This window comes from Uranotaenia lowii, chromosome 2 (genome assembly GCF_029784155.1).
Source record: "Uranotaenia lowii strain MFRU-FL chromosome 2, ASM2978415v1, whole genome shotgun sequence".
Taxonomy (NCBI): domain Eukaryota; kingdom Metazoa; phylum Arthropoda; class Insecta; order Diptera; family Culicidae; genus Uranotaenia; species Uranotaenia lowii.
This window is the reverse complement of record NC_073692.1, coordinates 14297739-14322082: the sequence shown is the minus strand read 5'-3', so window position 1 is coordinate 14322082 and position 24344 is coordinate 14297739. Positions and strand designations below refer to the sequence as shown.

The 24344-nt window shown below is 35.5% G+C and overlaps 3 protein-coding genes across 3 annotated transcripts in view; all 3 read right to left on the bottom strand.

Moving 5' to 3' along the window:
- Nucleotides 1–2023: 2023 nt before the first annotated feature.
- On the bottom strand, nucleotides 2024–3733 carry LOC129750068 (probable cytochrome P450 9f2). The gene is made up of 2 exons (XM_055745267.1): nucleotides 3149–3733; nucleotides 2024–3092 (listed from the first exon to the last, which is right to left on the bottom strand). Exons 1-2 carry the CDS (start codon nucleotides 3691–3693, stop codon nucleotides 2078–2080), a joined length of 1560 nt encoding a protein of 519 aa, XP_055601242.1. The 5' UTR covers nucleotides 3694–3733; the 3' UTR covers nucleotides 2024–2077.
- Nucleotides 3734–10129: 6396 nt separating this feature from the next.
- On the bottom strand, nucleotides 10130–11723 carry LOC129741079 (cytochrome P450 9b2-like). Its single transcript, XM_055732778.1, has 2 exons — nucleotides 11188–11723; nucleotides 10130–11123 (listed from the first exon to the last, which is right to left on the bottom strand). The coding sequence occupies exons 1-2, from the start codon at nucleotides 11718–11720 to the stop codon at nucleotides 10130–10132; spliced, it is 1527 nt and encodes a 508-aa protein (XP_055588753.1). The 5' UTR covers nucleotides 11721–11723.
- An 8536-nt stretch (nucleotides 11724–20259) lies between these two features.
- The window catches only part of LOC129750069 (clavesin-1-like), a 63469-nt gene continuing 59384 nt past the window's right edge, over nucleotides 20260–24344 (bottom strand). The window contains exons 4-6 of the mRNA XM_055745268.1: nucleotides 20909–21213; nucleotides 20699–20849; nucleotides 20260–20630 (exon numbers count right to left, since the gene is read on the bottom strand). Coding sequence (XP_055601243.1) covers nucleotides 20596–20630; nucleotides 20699–20849; nucleotides 20909–21213 — 491 coding nt within the window. The 3' untranslated portion in view covers nucleotides 20260–20595. The remainder of the gene's footprint in view (nucleotides 20631–20698; nucleotides 20850–20908; nucleotides 21214–24344) is intronic.

Genomic DNA, 24344 nt, shown 5'->3' with positions numbered 1-24344 from the left:
GAATTTCGCATAAGAATTAAGTTGAAGAATTTCGAATCTGAAATCGAAACAAAAACTCAGGGTGGTTTCTAATATTCTTTTTTTTTCAATTCCCGAAATTTTCATTTAAATTTCGGAAATGCATTTGCCTTTTGAAATTCATCGATAAAATTTTGTATGAAATGCAAAACAATACTGGACCAGGATTTCAAAACATTTGCTAAATACCTATTAAAAATTATTATTCGAATTTAAAAAAAAAACTCAACTTGATAAAGAATCCAAAATATGAAAACAGAAAAACAATTATTTTGACAGTATAGAACCAGTATTTCCTGAATGAGTTTAATTTCATTAAAAATTGAATATAAAAACTGAGTTGGAATCAACAAGTGAGAAAATTTTTAAAAACTGTAGCAGAACTCTGAACCTGGGATTAGTTTTTGAGGTTTTGCCATCAGTTCTAAGTCAAGTTGGCCACTCTTGAATAACCTTACTCAATCATCAAAATTTTATTGAGAATTGAAATTGAGTGTAGAGTAAAAAAATCTCGCTTGCTTTTCATGGACAATCGTGAAGCCTTTTTTGCCTTTTTATGGAAAATACGTAGATTTTGGCTGGATTTGCCCGGATATCAACTGGTTTTGAGTTTTAAATTTTGGAATTCAATGTCCGGTCTAAATACGTACAAAAATTCTGGAAAGCCTACTCAATAAATAACGAGTTTAAAAAAAATTGACACATGAAATTGAAAAACATAATTCCAAAACTTAGAATTGAGAATTACAAATTAAAGTTTTACAGTTTTTCAAACTTGGATCAGCATTCAGAATGAATGAAAATTTCAGTTCAGAAAATCTATTAGAAAATTTAATCAAATGTATTTGTTATCAATAACTTAATTAACGTTATCACCCAAAGCAATTTATTTTTAAAATTAAATTGTATGTATTGAAAAAAAAAAATGTAAACCTTCGAGTCTTGAAAATATTTAAAATTTACACATTTTTTTCCAATAATCTAAGCTTAGCAAGCATTGATGAATAATATACAATGTATCGAATTGCATTTTCCATTCAATTGGACGCACAATACTGCGACGCACTGATCTGACATAACATGATATTTTTGAATTTTCCAGTCACGTTCTGAAGACACGTTTGCTTGAGGTCAGGAATTTTTAAAATTCCACCAGTTGTCAGGAGCATAATTTATGAAGATTAAAATTTTCGACTACATAAATTTTTGTTGAATTTTACCTCATACTTCTAGATTTTGGAAAAGATAAGCTAAATATGGGGAAAGACTTAAAAAGCTTAGTGATTACAAAAAAAATATTTCCCTTTACTTTGTAATTTTAAAAGTTTTTCTTTACCGAAGAAATTATAAACATTCTGCTTTTGTAAATATGTTCAGATCATTCACTTAAACATCATGCAAATTATTTATTTAAGCATTAATTGCACTTTAAACTTTCTTGGCTTGATATTTGCCAACGTATTAAAATTGATATACAATCAAACCATGTTAGAAGAGTTGACGATCCAGAAGAAAATTTATGTACTTAATGGTAATCAGAAACTGATTTAAAGATAAATCCAAGAGTTAAAATACAACTCTATTGGGTTTACATTATCTTTTGTAAAACTAAATGTTCATTCATTATTCTTATATTTTTATTTTTTTTTTGTTAAACCCAAAATCAATAAATATTTTATGTGGCTCTTTCAAAACTAAAATTTAGAAAATTTGAGGTTTTTGGCTCTTCCGACTCAAAAGGTTGCCGATCACTGCACTAGACAATAAGATCGAATCGAGTTGAAGTCATTTTCGAATTTCTAAAACCTTGAGGTTAAAAAGCTTCGTTTTAGTTCTGAACATATCCATGTTTTTTTTTTTGCTGAATTTTTCAGTAACGTTTTAGATGAGTAAACCCAGCACTCGGAGTTCAAAATCAAAAATTTATATTAAGAAATTTATCATCCAGGTTGAAACTATTAATTTCTAAAAAAATTTTAAATTTTTTTTGTGAGTACATTTTTTTTTATAAAAACTACGGACATATTTTTATTGGACCTTCCAACTTATGTCAAAAACATTATTTTGCTCGTGGCTTCAAGTTAAACCAAAATCCCTTTTCAGCGGTAAAAATCGTAGTGCTCGTTTTCAGCTTCAGCGGTTGTTCCATTTTATCCGACAGCTCGATCCCGAACCGCAGCATCAGATAGTAGATGGCACATTTGGTCTGGAGCAGCCCCAACCTGAGTCCGATGCAGTTGCGCGGACCCATCCCAAAAGGCATGTACGCATCACGATCCATCAGGTGCTCGTTGTCATCGGCAAATCGTTCCGGATTGAAGTGATCTGGGTTGGGAAACAGGTTTGGATCCCTATGGAAAGCGAAGATGGGGATTGTAACTACTTGGCCCTCGGAAAGGGTAATGCGTGTTCCATCAAAATCTTCCAATGGGTAGGAAGAACGGCAGGCTCGATTCGTCATTGCAACTGGTGGCCATTTTCGGAGCGATTCGGAAACAACCAGATCGAGATAGCGCATCCCTTGCAGGGCCTCGTAGGTAATCGGGACTCCATCGAGTTCCTTAAAAATGGCATCGATTTCTGAGTGGAGCTTTGATTGCACATTTTTGTTCAGCGCCAACTCATAAAGGGTGAAACAAACGGCCGCCGTTGAGGTTTCGATACCGGCAAAAATGTACGTTCCTACCGTTGCGGCCACGTCTAAATCGGATTGAGTGTTTCCATGTGTACTAGAATCGATTTCCGGATCCATGTCATCTTGATTCGAATCAATTTGACTCAATTTCATGATATAGCTGATGAAATCCGGTCGATCGAAGCTACTTTTTCTATAAAGTTCAACAACTTTCCGAACAACGCCCCGGTAAAAGTTGACACAATCGTCCGGAACGATTCTGATGCCAAACAGGGTAAACAACCTGGCCGGAAACACTGTCAATAGGAAGAATTTCAATCCTTGAAATCCGATGTTCGAGGTAAGGTGTAAACTTTGTGCGTAAAAATCATTCTCTCGATCACGCCAGCTATCAACTTCCACGCCTAGGGAAACTGATGTCATCACGTCGTTCGTAAGTCTGGAAGAAATAAAAAAATGTAAATGCTTAAAGAAACAGCAACGACTCTTTCTTACCTTCCAATGAGATCGTGCGCATCCAGGTCCATGATCGTAGCTTTGGAATCATCGATCAGCCGTTCGGTAGCTTTATGGAGATGTTCCGAGACCAGCGTTAACATTCTGCCCATTTTACTGACGGTGAAAAGTGGACTTTGAGCCTTCCGTTCCCGCTTCCAGCTTTGACCACTCATAAAGAACGTTATTCGCCCGACGAACGGATCAACCTCCACCGGGCACAAGGTACCGTGGTCCAGAAATTGATCATAATCTTGGACGGCGATCTGCTTGACCAGTCGAGGATCGTGGAGGAGAATGGCCGGCCGATGGAACTCAAAGTAGCCGGAAAATCTTCGATCTGGAAACTTTTTATATCCGAGGGCCAGGGCATCGGCTGGGTGGAGTTTGCCGGAAAATACTGGTCCCAGAGACCCAAGCAGCGGAATCGGTTTCACGTACGGGACTTTCAATTTTTTAAAGTAACTGTACGTTTTGACGCTCCAAAAGTAGAACCAGAATACAGCGATTACGAGAATCGTTACAAACCACATTAGTAAAGACATTATCACGATGAAAGCCAAACTGCGACTGAATTATTATTATAAGTTCTTGTTTAGAATACGATCTGCTTCTTATGAATGTGGATGTTTTGTGTTGATACATTGTGAAGCATACGAAACGTTTTAGATCTATGATTATTATTGCACAGAGATCTTTCTGTTTCCGAACGAAAGTGTCATGCAACTGGTACCTGTTTGCATCTTACATGCAAATGGTATCATCAATGGCTGTATTTCTATACAGAAAAAAATCTGAAAAATACGTTGTTGCGTCATGAGTTGCGAAACTGAACGATCAAAGCCGTTATTGTTACAGGGTGCAATACTGAGTTACATCTGAGTTTGAGTCACGTTTCCCATAGTCGCAGATTGGAATAATTTAGAAAAGATTGACTAGCAATGGCAATTTTCAAATTTACAACTCAGATGCATGTTCAAAGAACGCGAAATTAGGTTTTATTGATGTGGCCCTTTCAAGCTTCGATCAAATCGACTTGATATCATCCCCAGTTACAATTTGAGTGCGAAAAAAACTAAAAGACAACTATAAAACTTTGTTATCAAACGAGGCGCTGAGCATCAGAGGGATGTAGGTGACTGAATTCCGATTCCGAGAAAACAGGCCTAACAAGTTTTTTTTTGTTTTTAAAATTACCAAATTAGTTTTTTAGATTAGTTTTGCGTTGGGTGAGGTTTGAAATATTAAAAAAAAATCCAAACAAATCCACCCATACATTTTAATTTTTTTTTAAGTTGTTAACATTTACATTGATTGAAATGTTTTTCAAAATAATATGTAAAACATGTTAAAAAAATGTTTCTATCCTTTTTTGTCTATTGGTTTTTGTAACTGTTAGGCCGAATATTCGGCTCACCGAATAGGCCGAATATTTACTTTTTAAATTTATATAATAACGGACTTTTCAAATTTATCAAATAATTTTGGAATTTTTTTTAAATATCCAAAAGTCAAATTGAAAATGCTACACATCCACCAAAAACTTCTGGATTTAAGTAAACATCTTAGGTGTATCCGTGTAATTTTCACTGTTAATAACTTCATTTTTTTGAGTATCGTTATTCCAGATTTTTTTTTATATATATTCAGGCTAGCCCGTTCATGCCTTTTAAATATTTTCGGAAAATTTTGCGGTATGAAGACAAGTATCCTTTTCAAATGAAAAAGAGGTAAGATGTAAAAAGTGTTATTATTTTTTTCATATGTTAAAAATAGCTTAACTCTATATGGGGTTGAGTGGGGGGATTGGACAGGACATCAAACGATCGGAAGACTGATATACAAGGGATTGTGGGTTCAAGCCAGCCGGAGTATCTCGACAAATTTAGAATAATGAGTAGGTTACTTTGGAACCTTTTCAGAATTCTTCATTTGTTTCGAACAGTTGGAAGGGAGTGAGATGAGTCAAACCTGTCCCAAGCCAGTGGTAACGGACCCCTTGGTTGTGCTGCAAATATTGTTTATGAGTAAGCTTGGACAATATTTGAATATGCGATCGGGACTTCCCGTACCGCCTCGGGTCGAAAGACCTATCAGCCACTGCACACTGGTATAGAACATCAATCTAGCGGAACTAAATTAATAGCGCCCAGGGATGAAAAGATAGACTTTTGATGTCTTCGACAGCATTGCATAATTTTACAAGGCGCATTCTTTGAAATAAAATATAGAGTCGAGGGGTCCACCAATCGCAAGATAAAAAAGCTAACTTTTTTGTTAAGCATCTAAGAGCTTTGGTTTATTCTACAAAGTTGTTTATCTTAACAAAATACACAACTTTGCTGAACAAGCCAAAGTTCTACAATTTCATTCTAAGGAGTTACAATGAAATTAAAAAAATAACCTTGAAAAAACAGTTTTTTAAATCTGAAACTTTGTAGGTAAGACCAATCAATTTTCAGTCTTCGAAACATAGTTGAAAAATGTTAAGATCTACAATTGTTTAGTACATTATGATGTGTTTTGAAGTTGCTGAAGCGCTGTAGAAAGCATTTAGTGTAAAATATAAACGATTTTCAAAGAAAAGTTTATCGAATTGCGCAAATTTTCGCACCATCAGCCAATGTGGATTTTATTTTTGGTTTTAAGAGGAATCAGTACCATATAAAATTAGCGTGGAACTCGGTGGAACTCGAAGAAATTTTAAGATTGAAAATCTAGTATTTTGTTCACAAATATAACTTTTTAGACACTTTATTAGTTTCTTAGTTTCTTTGAAGCAATTAACTTGCAGAATTTGAGAATTAGTAATAATTAGATGATTTACCCGGTTTTCCGTTTCAAATTTATCAAAATGATCATAGATCCTTTACTAAAATTGAGTTTGTAATCCAACGAAAAACCACTATCTCAAAAGAGTTTTTTTTCGTTAAATAGAGCAAAAATTGGCCTGCCACTGAAAGCTGAAAGCTACTTTACTTTTGGAGTTAAATCACTTTCACGTGTTGGTACAGATATCATTGATATCAGATATCAGATATCAGATGATGTACAGATTCTATTGATAAATTTTAAACGGAAAACCGGATAAATCATCTAATTATTTCTTATTCTCTAATTCTGAAAATTAATTGCATCAGAGAAACTAATAAAGTGTCTAAAAAGTGATATTTGTGAACAAAATACTAGATTTTCAATCTTAAAATTGCTTCGAGTTCCACCGAGTTCCACGCTAATTTTATATGTTACTGATTCCTCTTAACACCAAAAACAAAATCCACATTGGCTGATGGTGCGAAAATTTGCGCAATTCGATAAACTTTTCTTTGAAAATCGTTAATATTTTACACTAAATGCTTTCTACAGCGCTTCAGCAACTTCAAAACACATCATAATGTACTAAACAATTGTAGATCTTAACATTTTTCAACTTTGTTTCGAAGACTGAAAATTGATTGGTCTTACCTACAACGTTTCAGATTTAAAAAACTGTTTTTTCAAGGTTATTTTTTTAATTTCATTGTAACTCCTTAGAATGAAATTGTAGAACTTTGGCTTGTTCAGCAAAGTTGTGTATTTTGTTAAGATAAACAACTTTGTAGAATAAACCAAAGCTCTAAGATGCTTAACAAAAAAGTTAGCTTTTTTATCTTGCGATTGGTGGACTCCTCGACTCTATATTTTATTTCAAAGAATGCGCCTTGTAAAATTATGCAATGTTGTTGAAGACATCAAAAGTCTATCTTTTCATCCCTGGGCGCTATTAATTTAGTTCCGCTAGATTGATGTTCTGTACCAGTGTGCACTGGTGGGTTTTCATACATACATTCATACATACATATCTGAGTTTAGTGAAATTAATGACTTGCGTATCGTTTCCTTCTGCCTGATCCGTGCTCGCAACTTTGATAGCACGCTTTCGCAGCACCTGAGCTGGGAAGATTAGTTTAGGTTAGGTTATAATTTATCTATGCTATTGCATAAATTTACCTGATTTCTTAGTACATTTAACAGTTATGGTTTTGAGAATGTTCCTACCACTTAAGTTACAGCTTCTCGTAGTTAAGCTAACAGACTAAATTAGGAAAAATTAGAATTTACAAACCATATTTGTTTAAACTTTAAACGATTTACAATTTAACCTCGGCCCAGAATTCACTAGCACACTTGCTCACTTCTGATTTTTCGTTGCGGTTACTTTGATCACATTTCGTGATTCAAATTCTCATTGACGGCAAGTGGCAAGGTGGCTGTTAGGGAAAGGTGCTTCACTCCGCATGGTTGTGACTTTGTGACAATATCATTGCACAAAACCTATGAATCAAATAATTTTTTATCGAAAAATTCAATAAAATTAAGAATATAAATGGTGAAATAACACCAATCTTCCAATATTAGTTTTTTGGTCTCGTAATCTATTCGAACTGGATATTTGAATTATTTTTCGAAATGTACATCAAATATTAAAAACTTTATTAATTCAACTTCGGGTTTTTTTTTTGTTCGATATTTGTTCGAAGAAGAAATTCATATTTGTTCCAGCCTTATTCCATAAAGAAATTATGAGGGTAAAAAAAGCGAAACTTTGAGCGCTTTGAATCACCCCTAAATCAAGTCCGATCGAGTTTAAATTTGGCACAGGTCAATTTTTTGAGCCAATCTACAAAATGCCTATAGTCGGTTCTCAAAATTCGAAATGACCTATTTGGCTGCCACCCCACTGTAGATACATATCAATCATCTCGATTTGCCTGTTTTTTTTTTTTTTATTTATTTTCATTGTGAGGGGTCAATGACCTTCATTAACAAGCACAGGGTTATTGACCCCTCAAGTTGCCTGTTATATTCCAAGAATATTTTTTTATTAAAGTATTTGAGATAATATTTAATGACTTGTTACGTAGTGGATATTTTACCTCTTTAAACCTTGATAGTCGCGAATATTACTACCAGCACTTTCGCGCCGTCTGCGAATGCAGATGTGCTAGCAGCCAAGAGACTTTGCCCGGACTCTTACCCCAGGGGGGGAACAATTTGTTTTCGCGCTCTACAGAGGGAAGAAGCAAACTAGCAATATCGTTGGGAATATAGGTCGGCTCTTTGAAAATCAATGCAAGCGAATTTCAATCCCAAAGATCTCATAGGAATCAATAAAGTACAACGACTTACCAACGAATTGCAAACTACGTCTTCCGGCTGTCCAAACATAGGGCGTCGAATTGCCTCTTCAGTCGGACAGGGGGTTAGTTTTGAGCCACCACACTTCCGTCGACTTTCGAGACTTTTTCCAAGGTTTCCGATTTTGGAATTCGCACGCCGCAACCACGACGCTTCTCATAAATCCAATACTTCGACAGTAATCTTTAACCCACGACTACGTTTTCGACATCCGTCTTACAACCAGGTTCCAGGATTAGAGAGCTGGCTCATGTCTTGCCAGCTTTCAGGAAAACTTTTCCCATCGCCCTTCTTCTGAGGTTTTTCCTCAAACCCAATGCCCAGACAATGCAAAAAAAACGCGCGAGTAGTTCAAGCACTTTTTTGGTGGTCGTAGTCGACCATCCCTTAGTTAGCCACTGCGCTTTAAAGACGCCCTCTCGATCTTAGGTCAAGAAGCGTCGCTTACACTGAGTAAATCTAGATCTTTAAAGAGTTTCACTAAAATTACTAACAATATTGCAAATAAGCTTCGGGAGTATTTGTTGCCACGCAACAGACTAAAACTTTACGTAAAACGTAGCACCTCCCGATTTGGAAAATCATGACCCCAAATCGACTTAGTCTTTCGAAAATGAGACTTGAAATGTACAAAGGTAAGTTGTAGGGTAAGCAATACTTCGAATATCGTGCAACTAACGACTTAGAGGAATATTAGTTTGATTTTCATTGGATTATCGATCTGCAGCAAACATCATGATATCGCCCAAAAAGCTGATGAGCAAGCAAAATATCGAAATATCGCTGGAATCAGCATTATGAAGTTGGTGATGGAGACAACAATTGCATACATTTTCTTAGCGTTCTTTAGGACTAGGTATTTTAAAAAAAAGTATGATACGATCGACAGTCTCTAATCAGTGTTCCGAATATCACTCATTTTCAATGAAAGTTTCTGATTGCACTTCGCAACTGAACGTACAACGGTCGGGTTTCGTTATTGATTGCTACTGGACCTACCCGATCATCGATCGTTCAATTCATCGCTAAAATACAGATCACCTCGTACGATGCTTGCTGTCAAAACAGTGCAGCACCATCATCAAATTGGAATCTCACCAATGCGCAATGCATATGGCGAATCTTGTTGGTCTTCGATCAGGAGTGAATGGATCAGGCAGTGAGTGAGTGATACATGAAGCCGATCATTAGCGTATTTTGTTTGATTTGATATATAGCAAATTAATAAATTTATTTGTTGTTATAACGTTTTTTAACATCAGTATGATCAAAATCAAATTGAAGTTGTGTTTGTGAGGGAAAGATGTTCACTTTCGCCATGTTTTTCAAATTTTACAAGTTCTCTTATTAAACTGTCGTCCGTCACGTTAAAACTACTGAGAATTTATGGTGTCCCGCACAACTGTTTGATTTTTCTCGTCCTGCAAAAAATAATTTTGAATTTCATATAATTCAGGCAGATACTGAGTGAGCTACATTCAGAATGGATCAGTTTGTATCTCACTCATCTCCGATATGCGATGTTTGCTAAACCGATAATTCTGAATGATGCGACTCGGTTTGCATAGCTGATAGGAGCGCTGATCGAGATTGCATACCAGCCAGGCGAAGCAGTTGCGAGAGGCGCTATCCCATTATACAATCTGAATGTTTCCAACAGGAAACGCATCCTGAGTGTTTGTTTTGATTGATTTTCAGAAGACTGTCTCTAATGATGTTTTAATCATTTTTTATACTATATCATCTTTTCATATTTTTTTTATGCATTTACAAATAACAGCATAACAGAGCTAACAAGCACATTCAATCGCGAACCCTGGGAATAAAATTAAACCAGAAACCATTTTCGGCTGTCAGTACAGTTGAACTTTTCTTCAGCCTAACCCGTTCCATCTTGGCGTTAAGTTCGACGTTGAAGTGAACCATCAAATAGTACAGGATACATTTGGTCTCCAGGAGTCCCAAACGCAGCCCGATACACATCCGAGGTCCCACCCCGAACGGCATGAACGCATCCTTATTGATGAGCTTCGAGTTCTCTTCGGCGAAACGCTCCGGATAGAACCGGTCCGGATTGGGGAAGTAGCGGGGATCCCGATGGAACGACATGATGGGAATTGTGACAACTTGTCCCTGCTTGATGGGGAAAGTTTTTCCGTTATGGTCTTCGATTGTGTAGGCTTTCTTGCTGGCCCGATTGGTCATTGGTACTGAGGGATATTTACGGAGGGACTCCGAGACAACCATATCCAGGTATTGCATCTTCTGCAATGCATCGTAGGTAACCGGAGATCCGTTCAGCTCCTCATGGACGGCATCTACCTCGGCTTGAAGTTTTTCGCGGATCTGTTTGTTCAGTGCCATTTCGTAAAGGGCAAAACAAACGGCGGCTGTGGATGTTTCAATTCCAGCGAATAAGAAGGTACCAGCAATTGCCGATATGTCCAGATTGGAGTATCCTTCTTTTTGAGTTTGGTCTTCAGCAGAATCTTCACTTTTGTAGTGCTTCATTAGGCTGTTGATAAAGTCCGGTCGGGTCACGTTATTCTTTTTCCGATAGTTAACCACGCTGTCGACGGCATTTTCATAGAATTTGATACATTTATCCGACAGGATCGAGATGCGGAAGAGAGTGAACAACCTGACCGGAAGTACCGTAAGCAGGAAGAACTTCAACTGCTGAAAGCCCACGTTTTCCGTGATCTGCAGGCTATTCCGGTAGAAATCGTTCTCCCGATCGTGCACGGAATCGACATCGATGCCCAACGACACCAGCGTCATTACATCGTTCGTCATTCTAAAACGAGGGAGAAATTATCATTAATATTTTTAAACTTAAAGTGGCTCATTGTAAACCTCACCTAGAAAACAGATCATATCCCTCAACGACCATTGAACTAGCTTTGGAATCATCCACCAGTCGACCAACGGCGGCTTTCACATGTTCCGAAACCAGCACAAACATGTTGCTCATCTTGCTGCTGGTGAACAATGGTGACTGGTTCTTCCGGGACTTCTTCCACGTTTGGCCGGTTTCGAAAAAGATCACCCGACCAACGAACGGATCGACCTCCACCGGACAGAATGTGTCATGATCGGGAAACTGCTCGTGGTCTTTAATGGCAATCTGCTTCACCAGTTCCGGATCGTGCAGTAGGATGGCGGGTCGATGAAATTCAAAGTATCCGGAGAAACGGTTCTTCGGAAACTGATCATAGCCAAGGGTAAGCGCGTCGCACGGATGCGATTTACGGGAGAAAACTGGCCACAAGGCACCGAACAGTGGGTAAGGTTTTACGAAGGGAATTTTCAGCTTCTCGAAGTACTTATTATTTCGGACTGTCCACCGATAGAGAAGGAACAGGACGATCGGAACAAGAAGTAAGGCAATCATTATACCTCATTAATCAGGTTGATGATTCCAACTGAATTGGATCACAACAAATCGATCTTCTTTTATTGTTAATTTGAATCATATTCGACAAACCATGCATAAAACGGCGAATTCAATTTACAACAGCTGGAAGCGCCGCCTTTTCACGGTTAACAAATTGCTTTACGCGTGTTATCATCACAAAAAACACCTCATGTTCAGCACTTGTTATGATGGAAGAAACTCGATAAGGTGCAACATGTGTACAGTCTCAAGTGAACTGATGGAGAGATAAAAAAGTCTACCATCAATGCCTTGAGTTTAGGAGCTATGCAATTCGAATTTGAGATCCAAGCTCAAAGTAAGGTTCTGTGAATTTCGTCATTCCAATGCCATATACTGGAAAACTGAAAGAATCTGATGTGAGAATCTGGAAAAGTAGGCGTCGATGAAAATACGAAAGTGAAAATTTTAATTCGCATTCGCATTCGCATTCGCATGAACAGTCACCTAAGGGCAGAAACAGAGTGCACGCGAGCGAGCGAGCGAGCGATTTTGAATGAACCTGAAATGAATTTCGCGAAAACATTTTTCAGGATCGTTCACAGTGCACGCGACGAACGGGATGCGATTTACACTGAGAAAAAACTTTATGGATAGGAAAGAAAATAATATTTATGTAAATCAATTTATAGGGAATTGAAAGAATAATTTTTAAGAGGTTATTTTTGTTTAAATCATTATGAAATAATTCGTATGTGACATTCAATTAAAATTTTTAACAGCGTCATAAAACCAATTATTTTTATTGCCGAATCCACAAACCGGAGTTTTCATCGCTATCAGCGCCGGCGACTTTCACTGACGTCAAATCATGTTGACCCGACAAATCCACATCACGTGACTCGCAGAATAAGCACCAAAGATTTTATTTCAAAAGCACTTTAATGTAAGATAAATTTGTTCTAGAGTCATATTTATTATTTAATCCTTGCTCATGTTACAGATTGAACAAGTAAAATTTTCCTTTTTCTGGATATAAATGTTCTGTGCTCAGCAGTTGAGTGTTTGCTTTGGTTACAGATGTTAGAATGCTATAAATTTTTCTAGAAGTTTTCATTGTGAGTCCAAGCAACTGATTTTGATCTGGCAGCTGCGTTTCTTTTCCAGTCGACATATTTTGACCTGTATAATCATGATTATAGTAATTTAAGATGAAGGGAAATGATAAATAACCATTTTTGCAGCTAGTACTTTAAATATTTTTCAGCTTATCTACTCTTGTTTTAAATATTTAAAACAATATCCATATATCAATTTCTCTAGGAGAAGTTATTTTATTTGTTCTTAAAGAAAAGGAGTATTTGTTTTTCGAAGAACATTATTTTTTAATCACCATCTTATTTATTTTGGCATCAAAACTTCACGTTCTTAAATTATTCAAGCAATTAGAAATGGAATGAAAAAAATTTGGATCGTGCGAGACTTGATGACCACGCAATTTGTCAGCGGAATCTCCAAAGGTTTCAAAAAATTAGAGAAAAAAAACGCGCGCCGGTATATGGAATATGCATCTTATGCCGCTTGGCGAAAAAAATAAATTCACAATGTTTAAATTTTCCCCCGAAGTAATGTGTTTTTTACAGCACAAAGAGTACAAATTCACCGTGCCGCAAAATAATACGAATTTCTCTTCAGAATTTACTGGTCACCATTTCGTCCATGTACTGGACAAAGGACAGGTATATGCTGGAGAAACTTTCGTCATAATTGAAATTGACCTCTGCTTCGAATTTATTTAAAAAGTCAGTCGAGAAAAATCGTTTTTTTTATTATTTAAAAATAACGCGATATATTTTCAAATAAAACTGCCGAGAAATAATCTCAGTGCAGGTTCATATGAAGTTTGGGTGAACCAAAACAAAGTATTCACGCGACTGCTGCGACGGATAATTTTCCGAATGGCATTTCGCGCGATAGTACGAATCGCGTCGCTTGCACTGTGAACGGTCTCACAGTTTTCAACGTGTTCAAATGAGGTGCGATTCTTCGCGCGAATCGCTCGCTCGCTCGCTCGCGTGCACTGTGTTTCTGCCCTAAAACTTCGGTTGGCGCTACTCAGCAACTCTCCGTTTTATGAAATTACAGTTTTTTTTTTTAAATTGTACCACCTTCTCTTTTGAGATGATGTTACACTTTCTAACCTGTAGTTTCAATAGAAACTACAGTCTTTCAGTTCGTTGCCTTAGATTATTTAATCTCATAAACTGAAAAACCAGTCCCCACAGAATGTTGAAGGTGCCCTGGCCGAACCCTGCGGACTGTGTGGGGAAAAGGGGAAGGAATGTTAGTCACTTAAGTGACTCACGTTTATTTAACAAGTAGATGCAGAGATCTCTACGATCCACCCATAAACGTGGGGAGGTTTATAATAGGTAATTGGGAAAGGTAAACCCTGGGAGATGCTTGACCAGCATTGCGGGTGATGATTTCGCCCTACACCTCCTATTCTCCTAAAGTTTCCTACTGAAACATCTAGCTCTACCATCGAGGCTGATAAACAAAAATTTTGAAAATTTTTAAAGTTGATGTAATTTTAGTCAAATGCATTGATATTTTAATGTTATATACCTACCGAAATATTTTAAATAAACGATCTTCAAAACAGAAACAAAATTGATGGGCCTGCTAGAAAATTCGCAATATTTATGTTAAACTTTACTATAAACTCCTTACTATTTTCCCTAATAAATGTATGTACATATAAATTTTCAAAACAAGCGTTGATTGATCCAATTTTTAAAATTGACACATCATATTCTTGAAAATGTACTTTAGCAAGTGTTGGGGTATTATTAGATATTTTTTAAAGACCTTTGCTAACTATTTGAAAATTAATAGTACAATAATCTAACTAGCCTCAATATTTTCATTAATCATTGTTATCAAAAGAATCCAAAATGGTCGTACTACACTCAATACAATCGGTTTTTCCTTCTATGCTTCCAGCCGAGGACTGTTATCAATTTCATGACACAAAACTTTCTAAATTTGATTTTTAAATTAACAAACTATATTAAAACTCCATATTTGACATTTAAACTCCACAAACTTTTTTGCGCTGATTGTGCAAAACCATTGCTACGTGCTACTACAAAACTAGAAACACTATATCAAACTACGATATTTCTGAACACATTGTATGCATTTTGAGTTTCATTCCAAAATTTTTAGCCTTTAAGAACAAACACTTAACAGCTAAAAAAAACTTATGTTGTAAGGAAAAAAAGTATATCAAATTCCTCAAATAAAAGCAATACTAGATTGTGTTAAATGATTCTTTAAATGTTAGGAGAAAAAAAAAACAGTTCTCCCTATCAATAAAACCAAAGGAAAATTTGAAAGAAAAAAAAACTAGAATGCACAATTTTTGGTAGATTAGCTATCGTAACCAAGATACGTAGAGTAAAACTTTCCTAACGCTTTTTGCTCCAACTTAATCAATTTTAAGCTACCTTTCAGGCAGCAAAAGAACTTGAAATACGAAAAAACACAATTTAAATGGAAAGTACGGACTATAGTTTTAAACTTCATGTGCTTTATTTTTCGCACACTTTTTTTCACACTTTATTAATGATTTTTTAAATATGAGCTTGTATGAAAATTTATTTTAAATTACTGTTCGTCATTTAATACCTATGCATTTCATTTTGTACCATATGAAAAAAATAGGTTGGAAAGGAGAAAAATTGAATGAATGGATCAAATACTACCATCCTCTACACAAGATTAAAAAGAAAAACCATCCTATGGAAATTTCATTAAGTATTCATGTTTTGAATAAAAGTGTACTTAGCTTTTTTGGGGATTTGGTGATGAAGATAACTCGATCAATAGATCAATTGGATTCCCTCCTGATGTTTTCCGTTGCTTGCACCTACGGAGGGCCGATGTTTGACTCTTGACCATTTCTTCCAGGTGTCGAAAATTCTTGACTGAGATGGATCAGCTGATGTTGGGGAGACTATCGGGTTCGCTTCTTCAGAAAATTCCAATCAATAAAGCTTCGATCTTCAATGATTTTTTGAAAATTTAATAAATTTTCAATTTTTGGAGTTGCAGTTTTTAATGTCAGAAAAAAATCGCGTCCGCTTTGTTCTTCCACAGCCTACCAAGTCAAAAGTAGCTTTAACTATCAGTGAAAATCTAAATGCTACATGAGTAAAAATATTTAAAAATATTTCTCTTTCTTTATTTTTTCAAAGAACCCCACAAGCGTATGTTTTGTGAAACTTCATCTGTATTTCGATCTAGCACATGGAATATTATGACAAAAACATGACCCACATTTCCACAGTTAATTCTTTATTATTACTGAGAACTCAATTAGGCAATCACGAAAGTGAAAATTTTAATTCTGCCAAAAATAATTTGAGCCAATTAATCTCTTGAAAATCCTTTAATAAAAGCTTCTGAGCACCACCAGCATCAATCAACGGCATGAAGGGGTAACGTGAACTCCTGGAGACTAGAGCGTCCGGCCCGGGATTTTCTGACCGGGAATTCCGGTGAATAAAAAAAACATTGGAATTCGCATATCCCAGGAAACGCTAAAATATGCCGAAAATTCCCGAAGCCAATAAAAAATGCTAAATTACCCGTAAACTAAGCTTTTGAAGCATCCGATCGATTTTACGTGCTCGGTGTAGTAACATCTTCGATTTTACCTAACTTATTCGGGAATTTCACGTAAAATCTAAGTTGAAGGTTGAAGGTTAAAAATCCTTTGAAATCATTTTTTCTTTAGGGTGTTCTGACACGAATGCTAAAATTCTTATAAGAAAATCAACAGTCCTCAAACAGCTGTACAGTAACAAAATTCCCCGCAATAGTTTTCGCGTTGTCTAGGAAACACACCGTAACAAATTAAAATGCCCCCCAACACCGTCAGCACATCGAAGCGGGATGAAAACAGGAAGAACTGATTAGCAACAAAGGCACCTCTCGATGCATGAAGCGGCCGGAAAGAGGAAAACTGGTAAGTGATACCTAATTCCTTTAATTTTCTATTATTTCAATTAAAATTTCAACTCCAGAAACTACTTTTACTTGTTCCCGTTCCCCGTGGAATTAGAAATAAAAAATAAAAATTAATTGGTTGATTTTTTTTATTAATTACGGTTTATTCTCCCGGTAGACAAAAACAAAATAAAACATAAAGTGATAAGGAAAACCACACAATGCAAAAGTGATGATTCTATGTGGAGTTCCGGATTTCAAGCGACCAAAATAATGCCAGACCAATTTCTTTCCTTCCTAGGGCTCGCCGCGAATTCGAGGAAGCAGTTGGCTTTATCAATAAAAATATCAAGCTCAGGTAAAAATCATACATCACTATACGATCGGCGATACTTATCAATATTAATTGATTTTATTTTAATTTTTGCAGCATTTTCAAATCAAGCTGCCTAGCAGGAATCTGCCCATGGTTTAATTTTTGATTAGCAGCATTTTTCATAATAACAAGAATAAAAAAAATAAAATCGAACAAAACATCCTGTATTACCAATTCAAATCAATTCCTATTTCGGTTAGATTCGATATAAAAAAAAAGATTAATATTCATTACCACATTACGTTGAGTTCATTAAAAATTCACGTAAAGTGTAGGTGAGCTTCATGAGAAACAAATTCCTCTTAAATAAGGTATGTTCACATATTTTATTCGGAGAAGCTACGTGAAAATCAATTGGATAAAAAATATGTAGTTTTTCACATAGTCACGACGTGTTAATTATTTTGCGTGTACCTTGATATATGGCTTACACCATGGGTGGCCAAACCATGGCCCGCGGGCCACGTGTGGCCCGCAACCAACTTTTTGTGGCCCGCAAAGCTCTTTTTGGAAAAACTATATTCTAAGAATTGAACGTTTTTCTTGGTGTGCATATATGATTTGGATAAATATATCTGAAACTACACTAGCTAAATTCAAAACAAAGATTCGAAAATCTCTTTGAGTTGATATAAATAAAAAAAAATTGTGTAAAAAGTGTATAAAAACTAATTTCGAGAGAACATGCTTTTAAATTGTTATGTTCTACAATTTTCAATACATTTTTCGAGCATTTGCAGTTTTCTTTCAAACGTTTTTTTTAATTTAAAAAATCTGAATATATCAATTAAGTATTATTTGAAACATGGAGAATCGTTTGGCATCATTTACTCAAAATCGATCATTCTTGCGCATACCCCTTTGACTCTGAGGGCTTCATATAATTTTACAAAAAGGTTACAGTAACTGAATTAAAAAACAATTACAGTTACAATTTTTATTTATCAAAATTGTACGGTATTTGACAAATTATCTGTTTATTCCATCACACATTTTTCAATGTTTTCAATTGGAATTTGGTGACTACATAAATATTATAGGTATGATGAGCATTCAAGCGGACTCTAGTTTTATTATTGAGGAGTTTGGATATAGGTTTTAAAGTTGGGTAGTAGAACTCAACAAGAACCGGTTTGGTCCTGATTAATCAATCAGAAGATCGACTTTTTTGGCAAAGTTTTGGCTTAAAAAGGTGCGAGGATTTTAAAACAATCAAATTCGTCTTCATCTTGTTTGAGAAAAGATTTCTTAATACACTTGTCAAATCGAGATACTGGAATATTTGAAAAGACTTAGATAGATAAGGTTGATGTCCGTACTTTGAAAAATCTATATAATCTATGATGTAGCTTAAGTTCTTTAAAAAAAATTATTCTATTAAATGTCAAAAGCTTGTGAACCGTTTTTTTTTCAACAATTCCATTTTGTGTTTTTTTATTTGTCTATTAAATTTTGGAATACGGGCGGTTGTTTTGTTATGTTTGGAGACCATAACATTTGACATTTCTAGGATGAATAAACCGAGTAGGTATTAAATCCTTCGAAAAAAGTTGCATACATACAAGTTGTAACTGATAATTCTTTCTACTATTAATTTCTACAATTTTTCGAATGGATCAAAATTTGTAAAAATATGCAAGCAACAGAAATGATTTATTATAATGAGTCTATACTCTATATGATCTGACAAATGGTTTTTATAGCGTTTTGAAAAATCTAATATTATTTGTTTTTTCTAACACTCCAGAACAATATGTGTTTTTGGACCGCCAGCCAATCTCATTTCTGAAATTTGGCCCGCCTGTTGAAAATGTTGGCCACCCATGGCTTACACCTATAAATTTTTTTTTCTAAAAACTGGTTAATACATTAAATATGAAAATAAATGTTTTTTCGTTCGAAAACTTAGTGAAAAAGTGAAAACGACAAAGAATTAATAAAACCAAAAATTCCAATAACGAAACGCTCGCTACGATGAACCACTTAGGAGGAAGACATTCACTTGTCCCTTACTTTTAAGTGAATCCTCGAGTGTATTTTAAGTGGGATTTTGGTAAACCCAGTGTACTTTTTTATATGGCATTGTTATGCGAGTAGGGATAGAACAAAATTATAATGTCGGAATGTGTTTTTTAGACGTAGACGTCTCGAAGCTTCGTACCCGAATATCGATTTTTTTATATGCTGGGCCGTTTTTGAGGTAATCGAGATATTCTCATGGAATATTATTTTTAATTAATTCCAGCATTACCCGTCAACCCATATGAACTTTTGAAATATATGTACAAGAGACATGGGGTTTATTATGCGGGTCATATGGAGCGATTTGCAACATTTAGGGCTCGTTGTGCTGACTCCAGTAAACACTCCAGGTCTGAAATAAATACTCGGATCAGCTGCGATCGGTCTTCTGTGCTCATTTGAACTTTTATTTCTCTTCTGAAGAATTCCCGAACGTCACTCGACTCGCAGAATAAACTCCATATTAAATTTGATTGATCATAACGGTAGTTTTTAAAAATTACACTTCAATCCATAAAAAAAATTCTTCTGAACTAGGTAAATGAATTCTGAGTATGATAATTGGAGGGTTGTTGCTTCCAAGGGCTTTTAAAACCGGAAGTGCCAGAGTGGCTGACCATCGGGGTCAGAATCCTTTCGCTCGTTGATATCTTAGAGCGGCTTCCTAACATCTTCCGTTGTTTGAAAAAATTATCAATTCGGGAATCGCATCCTATAGTTTGATAAATAGGTCCAAAGACCAATCATATAAATTATGATACAGAAAAAAATAGCTTTGAACACTGATCAGAATACCTTATTTGAGTTTAACGTTTTCGGAAATATTTTGATGCCAAAACAAAATGTCGACTTTGGCTCGCTCAAGTTAGTTACTAAACATTTGTAAATACTGTTTGTTGTAAACTTTTACTGTAAAACTGAAATTGCGAGCATATACAGCAAATATCGATTAAAAATTTCATAATAACCACACCCAATCGTATCACTTCGTTTTTAAAAAGTGCTAAATGCGATACATTATTTTCTAATCCTATTTGGAAAAATAATTGATGTAAATTGATTTGTTTCGATGTTTTTATTTTCATATTTACATGATACCACTTTACAAAGTCCTTAATTTTGTAATTTAGAATAATTGAGCGTCTTTTTCTAGTCGTTTTGTTTATACCTAAAACTATTGTACAACCACCGCTGTGCTCGCACCAGCACTTGTAAAGGTTAGCTCAATAAATAGTGTCTTCTGTTTATTGATTCATTGATTTCATCCTTAACCTAGGCCATTGGTAACAGAATGATTCCTAATTTTAGTTACAAATGTGGTTACCGATGCGTACCGATTTTTTCCTAATCACAGCAATTGTTTTTGCACTTTTTCCTAAACAATTTTAGATATTTTGAAGCTAGTTGATAATATCCTTCCTTTTTCGATGTTAGAAAACGTACAAGTCGATGTTCCCTTAATTTGTTACTCCGAAAAGATTATGGCTTCTTGGTATAACCGTAGGAATTTGCAACTAAAAAAAGTGGAAAAAAACAATAATAACGTTTCACACTATTAAGATAATAATAGCAGGCAACAAACCTTCGAATTCTTTCTGATACATTGTGAGCAGGTCCCCGATCAGACGGCCTTCGTAGTCCGGAGCATCCAAGGTGCCTCCATAGCGTGGCCTCAAGTACTCCTTGCCAATGTGTGACGTTAGGGAGTTCCAGTTTTTGTTATGGAAGAAGACCTTTAGGTAAAAATTTACTTATGATTTCACATTTTTATGGCATCCAAAAGAGATCTTACCCTTTTCCGCAGTTTCTCGGACAAGAATGGCTTGAAGATGGTGTAAAGCATGTTGAACAGGTACGAGTTGTTAACTACGTGAACTCCCTTCAGTCGGAGGGCCGTGCATTCCTGGACCCACTCGACGACCAGGGCCGCAAAACGAGGCGTGAACTGCATGATCTGGGTCAGCGATAGGCCATCCATGTCCAGAATCACCATGGCACCATTCAGCTGGGTGCGGGGTTCCTCCATGCCAGCTTCCAGGGCGATTTGCAGGGCCCGAAAGAGGTCGGTCAACCCGATCTTGGATGGTTTCCATTTTTCTGAAATGCAGAGATAGATAATTGAATTTTTATTCAGTTGTTAAAAGTGAGCTAAGCTAAAAAAGGAAAACAAAATTCAACGTACTTCGCAAATTACAAAAAACTTATACAAAATGTCTTAAGATTAGCTTCTGGATCTTCTCCTGATCCTGATCCGGAACCCGACTCTTATCGTATAACGGAAACTGATACAATTCCTGACCCTAATCCTAATCTTTACTCTGATCCGAAACGAGATTAGTATGCTGATGTGGAAAATGATCCTGAATTCCATCCTTATTTTGATTCTTATCCTGTTCCTAGATCCTATTCGGTCCCCCTCGGTCCTGGATTCCGAACCTTTTTCTGAAACCTAGATTGTGATCAATCTTGGACTCATACCGTAAGATTGATCTTGATTCTGATCCCAAATCCTGAACCTGAATCCTTATACTGCGTTCTGATTTTGATTATTATCGTTATCTAAATCAAAATTAGGAGGAAAATTATGATTATCATAACGTAATCCGTGCATATCAAGAACATAGCCGAAATGTTCTACTCTGTACAATTCGAATTGAAATACCAATGACCTACTAAAATGATCGATTATAAAAATCCAGTCTCGGGACTCAAATGAAAACCTGGAAAACTCATTTCAAGTCCATAATTTTTTTATGCAAATTTTCAAAATAACCTCACTTGTAAGGAATAGAAGAAGATGAATATCAGATGCAAATTCTATACTCTACCACATGGGTGCCCAACATTTTCAACAGGCGGGCCAAATTTCAGAAATGAGATTGGCGGGCGGGCCACAAAGATTTTTTTATCAGGAGTATTAAAAAAAATTACAACAGATTTCTGAAAACACTTTGACAAAAAAGTTTGCTCTGGTTACATCGAGTGTAGATTCATCTTAATAAGTCATTTTTATTACTTGCATAACTTTAAAAATTTCACTCCATTTGAAAAATAGTAGAATTGTCCCTCTTATTTTATGTATGTTTTCAAGAAATTTATAACCTCTTCGGTTTATTCATCCCAAAAATGTTAAATCACGTGACTACAACGGACATCAAGTCAATTTTATGGTTTCCAAATTTAAAAAAAATTAAAGTCATTTTTCAAAGTTTCCAAGTTCACCGTTCTCCCTAGAAATAGTGGATAGACAAATTAAGAAAAACTGCAGAATGGAATTGTTGGAAAATGTAACGGTTACAAGCTTTGCACATTTGAAAGAATAATTTTTTCAAAAATATGAATTTTACAAAGTACGGACCTTAACATCAACTCAACCCAACTATTTTCAAACTTTCCACTATTCTGATTTGACAACTGTATTAGAAAAGACTTCTTTAAACAGGATGAACACGAACTTGATTGTTTTTAATCATTGCACCTTCTTTAAGTAAACATTTTTTTTTTAATTCTGAGAGATTGGTCAGTACCAAACCGGTTCTAGTTTAATTCTACTACCCAAATGCAAAATCTGTCTTGTTTTTCATAACTGATGAATTTCACAAATACAAAGCACGTTGCCAATTTAAATATATTTGGATTTCATATATGGATTTGGTTTAATTTTTAAAAAATATACCCTGTTCTGGAAACTTTCGATATGTTACATAATTTGCAAAGGTATGTACCAGTATGCAAATTTTAATAATTTTTGATGGATGCACGAAGGATTTGAAATAGAATTCAAGATACCAATGGTTGAAATTGTTGTGAAAGTATAATTTCAATTATGATGTTTACATGATTTGGTGATTTTTTCAAAACTTTTAAACGATATTAATAGGGCCTTACAATCTTTCTGAGGCTATCCAAACTCCTTAATATTAAAACTAGAGTCCGCTTGAACGCTGTGTGGTGGAATTTACAGATAATGTGTTTATTGTCGTACAATTTAGATATTTTCAAAATTGTAATTGTGTGTGTCACAATGTGGCAGGTCGAGGATGTTAATGAACTGACTCATACTGGGCCTCATAGACAGGTTGATATTCAAGAGGCCCGTTGCATTAGCGATTGATATTCATGGCGCGCTTGATGGATGGGCGTGCACGGCATGTCGTATTATATACATCACTGTGTTCCCAGTTGCTTGGGCCACACAATCACCCTCTTCTCAGAAAAAAAAGAGAAAAGTGAAAAACTTGAAGTTCAAGAAAAAAAAATTGCTCTACTTTATCATATGCTGGGTTTTATCTTTTCTTGAATTGCGTTATAACATCGGTTAATAGATCAACACATGCCTAAAGCGCTGAGCAAATTATATGTCCCTTTCGTATCATGATTTTATGGATGCCAATGTTATTTCTTATTTTCCAAACATTATGTCTCGTATGGTCAGTAATAACTCTTGAGGGAATTATAGCTCAACATGGATGCGATCGTATGACGGACCTCAATCATGATGTATGAATTACCAGAGACCTTGAAATGAAATCACCAGACTTCGAATCTTCAAAAAATCTATCCTTGAAGTTTTAAATCACAACATAAATCAGAGCAATTAAAATTACTTTCTCTTTTTAATTTTTGAGCAAAGAACAACTGTTAGAAATTTTGAATCTTGCTATAGACACATATTTGATTCCAGCAGATTCTTGTATGTTTAGTAATCCAAATCACTATTATGTATGCTATTTCATATATAAATGCTACTGTCTTCTCAATCTTTCCCCACCCTCACTCTCTCGAACAGTTGAACACGCTCTCAGTGAGTTTGGCTCTCAACTCAGTTTCTCTTCAATGTGAGTGAGCGAGCACACTTCTAGAAAATATTTATGCAACAGGAAGAAATTGGACGCAAAATCAGAGTCAGGTTGCATTAGGTTCTTCTGGTTTTCAGAGTTTTACCATGCTTAGGTTAAATATTCGAATAAATAAGCCAAAAAACGCGAAAACACTTCCTTAAATTGATCGTGAATTTTATGGTTTATGCAAACTTTGTATTAGTCAAGCAACACTATCTTTTACAATTCCTTGCATGTTGAGGTTAAGAATGGTTATTCAGTTATTTCAGCTTTTTTATGTAATGAATTGCTACTTCATTAGCTACAATAATAGCGATATTGGCATCGTCAGTGAAACACATGTTCAACGAACAACTGGCGTATTATTATTTTCAATTACTAGACTAA

What these genes read in the sequence shown, in the direction of transcription:
- LOC129750068 (XM_055745267.1), bottom strand. Translation starts at nt 3,693, where the DNA reads ATGTCTTTACTAATGTGGTTTGTAACGATTCTCGTAATCGCTGTATTC. An exon ending in GCGCACGATCTCATTGGAAG is followed by an intron (nt 3,093 to 3,148) that starts GTAAGAAAGAGT and finishes TATTTCTTCCAG; the next exon opens with ACTTACGAACGACGTGATGA.
- LOC129741079 (XM_055732778.1), bottom strand. Translation starts at nt 11,720, where the DNA reads ATGATTGCCTTACTTCTTGTTCCGATCGTCCTGTTCCTTCTCTATCGG. An exon ending in GGATATGATCTGTTTTCTAG is followed by an intron (nt 11,124 to 11,187) that starts GTGAGGTTTACA and finishes CCCTCGTTTTAG; the next exon opens with AATGACGAACGATGTAATGA.